General features: G+C 47.6%; 1 protein-coding gene across 1 annotated transcript; it reads right to left on the reverse strand.

The window, feature by feature from the left end:
• Nucleotides 1-5,272: 5,272 nt before the first annotated feature.
• LOC121833315 (agrin-like) lies at nucleotides 5,273-7,946 on the reverse strand. Its single transcript, XM_042286502.1, has 3 exons — nucleotides 7,798-7,946; nucleotides 6,465-6,734; nucleotides 5,273-5,481 (listed from the first exon to the last, which is right to left on the reverse strand). The coding sequence occupies exons 1-3, from the start codon at nucleotides 7,817-7,819 to the stop codon at nucleotides 5,273-5,275; spliced, it is 501 nt and encodes a 166-aa protein (XP_042142436.1). The 5' UTR covers nucleotides 7,820-7,946.
• Nucleotides 7,947-8,603: the final 657 nt, after the last annotated feature.

Here is an 8,603-nt window from a genome sequence, read left to right on the forward strand (position 1 = left end):
CGATTGCAAGCTGGGCGACTGGCCGCCGCCATGTCTCTGCTCAAGCAGGCACGCCCGTGCGATTACGAGCTTGCCAAAGCTACGTTCACCCGCGCGTTGCACGCGCTTGCATGCATGGGGCACCACTTGTGGCGCCATGCTTGCAATTGTCTATACCGGGAGCGGTTTGACCCCAAGGTGGTTTCCATGATGTGCCGCGCGTGCAGAAAAGAACCTGAGTCAGTTGAACACCTAGTGCTCTACTGTGAGTGCCTGCTGCCAACCCCACTGGTAGATCGCCGGCTTCACTCAGAGGCGATGCTAGCATATGCACTGGGTTTTAAAACGACGGCTGACTCAGACAACCCCATACACGGGCGGAGCAGACGACCCTCCACAAAGACAGGCATGACATTTCTACCATGCAGTGCGTGCGAAGAAAGCGCGTCTGGAACACTGGTGGAAGAAAATTTAGAACAGATAGCTTATAGTTTTTTTTTTTACTAAGGGCACGAAGACTCTTTGCCGCATCATCATCATCATCATCATTATCATCATCAGCCGGGAGCAGGCTCTTCCATAGGGAGCGCCCAGATGGAGTGGTCGTAAGTATAGAGTTGGTCGTGGTTTTGTGGGTGCGCTGTTCCCCTGTACATCTAAAGCCCCTCTATCAGAGTGTAATACTTCTATCCTGGAAAAAGTGGCGCCATTCGTTGTTGAAGAAATGCTCGAGGCACGTGCCGCGCGCCACTTCTGGGAAGAACATGGCGTCTGAAATCTAGATCAGTGCTGCTCTGTGCCGCCATGATCTTCACAAGGGTCTCACGTTCCACGTGCCTCGTGAATCGACGCACATTGCGCTACTTTTGAAACATGAAGGGGCTTTATGTACATCATGAGCAACCAACTGTGTTAACATTTAGCTTTATTGATCTGATCAAACGAGATGGAGGCCTTGACAACGGTATCTTTTCAGAGGCTTGCAAACGGTGGCGCCGTGCGGGCCAGGGGACGTAAATGGGTCAGCAAGGACAGCAAACTATCAGAATTGGAGTGTCGCCGATTACCCTGTTCAATTTCCTCAATAAGGCGACGGCATTTTCTGGACTATGATATTTTCCTGTGCGCGCGAGGGTTGAGTATTTAAAATTGTAAAAATAAAATAAAGTCGCAATCATACGTGTGTCAACCTGTCTGATTTATCGCTCTTCAAGATGTCTAGTTTACTACTAGGAAGTTTTAGATTAACGTACGCAAGCGCATTAGGTACTCTAAAAATAGTGCCGCTATAATAAAAAAAAAAAACTATGGCGACGTTAACTTTTTGCTTACCCAAAGTACTTGCGTACGTTATTCTAAGACTCTCTTATTACACAGAGCACGACACTGTTAGCGTGAACAAGCGATCGTCGGTTTTCGCTGTTTATCTTATAGAGTCAAAAAGCTGCCATCAAAACTATTAGTGTCTTTGGAAGTGCTCATCTGGGCCATTAACCTAAGCGGTTAAATTTGGTGCCTATACTAGTAACAATTCAAATTTAAATTTTAAAAAAAAAGCGACAACATCGTTTTTGGGGTAACAGTAGCGGGGTTTACATGAATGCAATCGTAGTGCATCGCATCGAAAAAGGACCAATCGCACGCATCCTGTCTCTTTACTTCTTCCTCTTCTACTCCAATCAAAATAGCCGAATCTAGATTCGGTCGCATCCATGTAAATGCAGCCAGTGTCGCGCAGTGTACATAATCTGTTTCGCGGTTGGACGTTTTAAACACCATCTCGAAAAAAATAAATAAAACGTATTAAGTGGTTGAAGTAGGAATATATTACGTTGAAGCTTGTCTGAAAGGTGACATGAACAAATATTTCAGAACATATTTTTAAACAGAAAATGCGCGCAGACCAGGGTTAGAACGATTGAAACCTTTCGCTAGGAGATTGACATGTGCAGTGCTTTACAAATGGGTTGAAACGTGACGGGTTCAAACGGAAAAAGTGTTTTGGGGTACGGGTTCGAATAAGAAGGGCGTTTCGGGGGAACGAGATGAAACGGGACGGGTTCAAGTGTGAAGGGCGTTTCAGGAATGGGTCGAAACGGGACGGGTTCTAACTGGAAGGTCGTTTCGGGAATGGGTCAAAACGGCACGAATTCAAACGTGAAGGTCCTTTCGGGAATGGGTTGAAACGGGACGGGTTCAACTGTGAAGGGCGTTTCAGGAATGGGTCGAAACGGGACGGGTTCTAACTGGAAGGTCGTTTCAGGAATGGGTCGAAACGGGACGGGTTCAAACGGGAAGGTCCTTTCGGGAATGGGTTGAAACGGGACGGGTTGAAATGGGATTGGGTTGTTTTGGGCCACACCCTCCGGAACAAGTGCATTTTGCGGGTATATTCGCTAATCGGACGGCAATTTTTTCCGCGTATCATTTTATTCATTTTCTTCTCCCAGCACCTTTCACTTGGTATCAACGTGCTCGCTATTTTTAAATCCGCAGTCAACCTGCGTATACATCATACAAGAGACAGTGTGTCGACAATGTCTGTTTCTTCTTTGTATGACAACCCGGTCACGTGGGTCGTCATGTATGCAAATAATTTTATCATCATGTATGCAGCAGACGCAGTGTTTTCTATATGATGTGAGGGCAGTGCGACCCCTACTTAAGGGCAAGGGTATACGCAAAAAATCAACACAAACATCCTTAAGTCATCCAACTTCTTTATTTTTTTTTTCTGTCGTCCCTAATTTTTTTTTTTTTTTCGAGCCATCTTTTGTCAAGGTCTATGAAATTGATCTCGGGCCTCTTTTCAACGATGGAATGTCGGTCACCGTCGTTTATAAGCATCCCATTGCTGTTCATTGAAGCCTTATCGGCGCTGGTCATCACGTCGCTTCATCCGGGGTTCTGGCAGTTGACGATGTTCAATCCGTCGAGTGCATCTGGAATTGCCGGTGGCACACGCGAAAAAGATTGATATTTAGAGCGAGGAAATCGCGAGATAATTACCATTATTCAGTGTGTTTTGATGACAAACTCGGTTCATCATGTTGGTACTAAACGCCCGCGGACACAGTATCATCTGCCTTCGTTTGAACACAAAGTAGACTAACAGAGCCAACACAACCTAGAATAATCAAAGCCTCCCCGCATAGTCTACCCTCCCTTCATGAAACGATGTTAGGCTAGGTGGCGCAAGCTGCCGCCCGTTACAAAGGGTATAGCCATTACCATCCATCCAAACGTCATCACAGTCGGATGGCGATAACTCGGCTATTAGGCCCGAGTCCGACCTTCGACGCGCTGATTGGATACGAGCCCCGGCCGAACACTGACGCAGCACTCGTGCCCAATTTCGGGCCTCGATCGATCTGACTGTGATGACGGTGCGGAGGCCTTCTACTTATCTAGGTGCTGTCGGCAGAGGGCGCCAGTGACGTCGATCTCTCCGGCCTCCTGCTGCTCCGCAAGCGTTAACCGGCTTCGATAAGGCAGCTCTCGTCTAGCTCCCACTATAAATCTTTTCTGTTCCACCCTCTAAGAAACGGTTAGGCCATATTAAGGACCAGTGTACATTGTTCACATATATTCACCCAAAAATTAAACAAAAAAACTTGATAGAAACCCCCCATTTTAAACACTTATTTAACTCTTTACCCTACTTCGGCTCTTTTCTAGTGGCTGCCATTGCCACCACTTTGACACTAGGACTAAAAAAACCTATCGCAAGCTTTTTTTCAGTTCTAAATTGATTGAAAAGAAAACACCCTGTGGTGGTGACTCCGCTCACCGGTAAACTTTAGGCTGCGGTCGTTGATTTCGAGCTGCGATATACAGCCACGAAAGGAAGACATTCCCTCCAGCGCAGGGCCCGGTGAACTTCTTTTCCGGCTGCCTGTACGCGTAAAGCAGTAAGTGAATGCACAGTCGAGCTCCTGGTGCGCTGTCACATATCAAAAACCCGAGGCTAAAAAAAGTAAAAGGGGGACACAGGAAAAATATAAAAAAAATGATCCCGTTTTTTTTTTTTTTTTTTTTTTTTTTAATAAAGCGACGTTCAAAACGCTCCCCGCCACTCCACGCAGATACACTGCCGTATTCAAATTTAGCGGACGCTGATCACGTGACACTGTAACATCAAGTGACGCCATGACATCGCGTGAAATTTTGCTGACACGTGGCGCCACGACGCCGCATGATAGAAACTCCGACTAAATTTAGCGGATACATTTTCTCCTGCATTTAGGGCACAAAATTTTCCACTAAATTTAGCGGGTCCAGGAGGTACGTTCAGGCCACACTACGCATATGGAATCTGCTGTGTCAAGATTTCGCCAATACGGAGCGCAGGTCCGTCTGCTTCTTTTACAGGGGTTGTGGTGGCGTCAGAACGCCGAGCTCTCATTCGCCCTGATGGAAGGACAGTGGGTAGACCTCAAAGCGAAAGCTGCCTTGAGGTCTGCCCACTATCCCTCCATCGGAGCCAATCAGAGCTCAGCGTTCTGACGTAACCACAACCCCTGCAAAAGAAGCAGACGAACTTGCGGTCCTGCTAGCAGCTTTGTCTCTGAAACGGACACGACTTTGGCTCTAAAACGGACACGGCTTTGGCTCTAAAACGGACATGGCTTTGGCTCTGAAAGGGACACGGCTTGGGCTCTAAAACGGACACGGCTTTGGCTCTAAAACGGACACGGCTTTGGCTCTAAAACGGACACGGCTTTGGCTCTAAAACGGACACAGAGCAGTGGTGTTGGCCGCAGACATGACGACGTAGAACCACCTGCGGAAACGCCTTAAGATTGATCGAAGCATGTTTGGTTCCTACTCATGTATGCGTCGAACGTGTTTGCAGATGGTTTTTGTAGGACCTCTCTGACAAGATGGTAGTACAAGGAACAAACACAGCTCAGACGGTGTCTGCAGGCTGTCTAGCATCTAGCACTAGACTTTAGCCTCTCTCTTTATCACAAGTCTTCTGTCTTGTTTCCCGTTCTCAATTGGCGATGATGCTGATAATGATGATAAAGATGGCAATAAAAATAAAGATGGACTGACAGCGCCGAAAACGTTTACAACGTTGTACGCTGTGTCACACCATTAACTCGAAGAGGACGAAGACGTTTTTTTTTTCTTTCGTATTTTACCTTGAAAAGGGTACCGACGGGCATCAAAGTTTACAGGCTATAAATACCCTAACGAGCACGGCATTCGCTCCTTTGCGCTAACAGTGTCGCTCTGTGTACGTTTGTGCCCAGAACTTAGTATAATCACCGCGGCGGATATTTTTGTTTTAAATGAGCTTATACATCTTTTTTAATGTTTGACATGTCTTCGCAAATTGAGTGTTAAGTAACGAACGCGTCATCTTGCCTAAGAAAATGGGAGTATCCGTGTCCAGAGCCACCATTCCCCTGGACGCTTGTCCAGAAGTGCTGACTCCGCCCACAATCAGGTAACCATCCCGGTCTTTCCTGCCTGCTTCCACGACCTCCCAGTGTCCTTAGAAAAGAAAAAAAAAAACTCATTACAGTACAGCCCATGACGATCAGTCAACACAACAGCGGGCGTATAAATCGAGCCTGCACGGGTGCGCGAAACTTGACGAAGGCTGCAGTCCACCGTGGGGTCAGCGAGCGTCTTTGCTATATTTACCTACAGCTTATAAAACGGAGCGCGTATCTTTTTGAATATTACCGCGTGCATGGTTGAACGCTACTCCGTACTTCTGGAAGATTCGCGTTTACTCTTGCCCAATGATTCGACGTTCGATTCGAATATTCGAGGTACGCACCGAGTGCATAAATAGGGAGGCCAACCCGGCCTTGCCGAGTCAGTTTCCCGAGTGCTCGACGCTCAAACATTCTAGGCACAATGTTCGAGATACCTAGCGTACTAGCAGATACAGAGCCTAGCGGGGACTTGGCGACTGACTCTCGCTTTCTCGCGCTAGCCAGCTGTTACGCCGACACACCGACGCTCGCGGCCGCCGCCTTCGACGCTTGCTGCTGTTTTCTCGCCGCTCGTTCTTTCTTTTGTTTATGGCACGAGTTCGCCTACTGAATCTTTATTTATTTATTTTTTTTACACTTGTCGACCCTTTTTCATCTGCGACAATGTGTTCCCGTTTATCGATTCGTGATTCGCTCTTCTGTGTTCTTATTGCCTGGTGCTGTAATCTCAGTGGCTGCTAAGCGATAGTAAGACTTACGGGATTCGCCGCGCCCGGTGGTTGCTGGGCTGTCGGCGACTGCAGTCCGCTTAACTTTGCTGCCTTGATTCGCTGCGACTACAAGCATGACGTTTCACCGTACTTAGCGTCAGAGAGAAGACTATTTCTTTAGGCCTAAGCGTATGCTTGGCGTCGTCACACGCCGGCGTCTCTCTCCGTAGACTGAAGCGATTGACCCTCCCGAGTGCTTTGTGGGTAAGTTTGATACTCCAGATTTCTTAGAGTGTAAGAAAGACGGGGACTGAATAGTCACCGATGTTCAGCCTTCGATGGGACCGTATCACCGTGTCCGTTCCCGGGCCCGTGCCCAGGTTGAAGGTGAAGGTGAGGTAACCGCCACTGAGAACGAGGGCTGCGTAGTCGGACGCCGAGGACCCGTCTTGCCGAGCGACCCTGAGGACGAGTCCGTCGGGGCCCTCGGCCCTCAGCCGAAACCGCAGCTTGCTCCTCCGTCTCATGTCCGGCGCCGCCAGAGCCAGGAACGAGTTGTTCTCGTGGAAGCGAGGAGTTTCCATCTGGTAACCTGAAATTTAAAAGGACACTGACGACGTTTTGCGGGGGATCCCTATAGGCGTGCTTTATGTAAGGTCGACATGGCACTTAAGGACGCCTGTAATGACACGTCACGTGAGATGGTGACTTCACGTCATGTGACGTCAGGATGTAAATGACGTCGCATGACACCATACATACAGCAAAAAAAAAGTCTGCTATGTTTTGCGGAGATATGCTTTATCAGCGTAAATATGAAAAGCGACTTCATTTTGTACTTTCTGCACAAAATGAAGCCGCGTGCAACTATCCGCCCGAAACGTGCATCGCTATATTTTACTCTCCACGCTTCAGATTTGTGCGACCAAACTGCAAGACAGCGGGAAGCTGTACATTGTACATTGCACTGCCACGACGTTAGACTTCGCAGAAAATTTTACTGCTAAATTTAACGAAGAATGTTTTCCCTTTATATTTAGCGCGGGAATGTCTTGTGCATTTCACTGACACAACACTAAGTGTAGCCGGAAAACGTTTTCGGTAAATTTAGCAGAAAAAAAAACAGCAAACAATCTAGTATGAATACGTCCGCGTGCAGCGTGATTATGTGTAGTCTGTTTGCAGACAGTTGTGCTGCAAATTATGCTTCATAAGCTATTCATAACAGTGCGCTTCATAAGCTATTCATGACATAAAATCAGCGGCATGTCCATATTCCATACATTTTTACTGTCTTGAACTAATCTTCGCACGAACTTTGTGGATTGTCCCGCCTTTGTTCAAAGAAGTATTTTTTCACGCCTTGTTAATAAAAAAAATACCAGTATGAATCTGAGTCTTGCCAATATTTCTGGCATCAAGCTTTTCCCTCACAAGTAGCACGTTCAGTGAACGTAAGTAGTAAGTTCTCTTTGATCCTCGTAAGTTTCGTATTGACTTATGACGGTCATTACTTGACCGAAGTGTGCAGCAATGCCATGTTGAAATCACCACAAAACCAAACGATGAGTGCTTATGATGTTGGGACTTCGACTCCTGTTCGTCACATGTTTACGATGTAGCGCAGTTGTGAGCACAGGCATTACGGCACTCACTGAGCTCGCAGTGGCTTCCCATTTTTCCCAGCTGACACTGGCACCGGTATCCTTGCGAGAGAGGCGTGCAGATTGACCCAACTGCGCATGCGTGTCCCGATATTGGACACACGTTCCGGGGGACGTCACAGAGGTCGCCTGGGCAAAAACATCTGTTAAAAAGAAGTCGCGTTATTAAAGTGGTTGCGCTGACATGCAAGGAAAACAATGTTCGTCTTGAATGCTACGGTCACCGAGAACTTGTACTAGGAGTAGAGAAGTGTACAACAATTGTTTGGCTTGTGTTTCTTCAAGTGATCGAAGCTCAACTATACGATTTCAAAAATGGCCCTGGAATACTCGAAAAACTCTAGTATGACAAATAAATTGACGCGATAGGCTTCACCCCAGCAAGCCTTTTTCTTATATTAAATCAGGCAATATCGGTCACGACAGTTTTGGCGTCACCCAAACCGATGACACTCGACCCGACCTAACCCGACCCAACCCGTCTCGACCCGATTTGACCCAACCCGACTCGACCCGACTTGACTTGACTCGACCCGACCCGACTCGACCCGACCCGGCCCGACCCGACCCGACCCGACCCGGCTCAACCCGACCCGACCCGACCCGACACGAAACGACCCGACCCGACCGAACACCGGAGCCGACCCGGCCGGACACATCATTTCTAACCAGTACGGTCCCGCCGATTCAGTCATAACATAATCAACGCGATAATATCATTCGATCAAATGAGAAACATAAGCCATTTTTTAATTGAGAACGAATTCTTGAGTAGTTAGGGTGCGTTCATCGGATGC

The sequence above is a fragment of the Ixodes scapularis genome, unplaced genomic scaffold (assembly GCF_016920785.2).
Source record: "Ixodes scapularis isolate PalLabHiFi unplaced genomic scaffold, ASM1692078v2 PGA_scaffold7__128_contigs__length_106722199, whole genome shotgun sequence".
In the NCBI taxonomy this organism is placed as follows: Eukaryota; Metazoa; Arthropoda; class Arachnida; order Ixodida; family Ixodidae; genus Ixodes; species Ixodes scapularis.

Coding starts and splice junctions, on each gene's coding strand:
- LOC121833315 (XM_042286502.1), bottom strand. CDS start 7,819: ATGGGAAGCCACTGCGAGCTCA. Junction 6,735..7,797: donor GGGAAGCCACTGCGAGCTCA/GTGAGTGCCGTA, acceptor TTTAAATTTCAG/GTTACCAGATGGAAACTCCT. Junction 5,482..6,464: donor CCATCGAAGGCTGAACATCG/GTGACTATTCAG, acceptor TTCTTTTCTAAG/GACACTGGGAGGTCGTGGAA.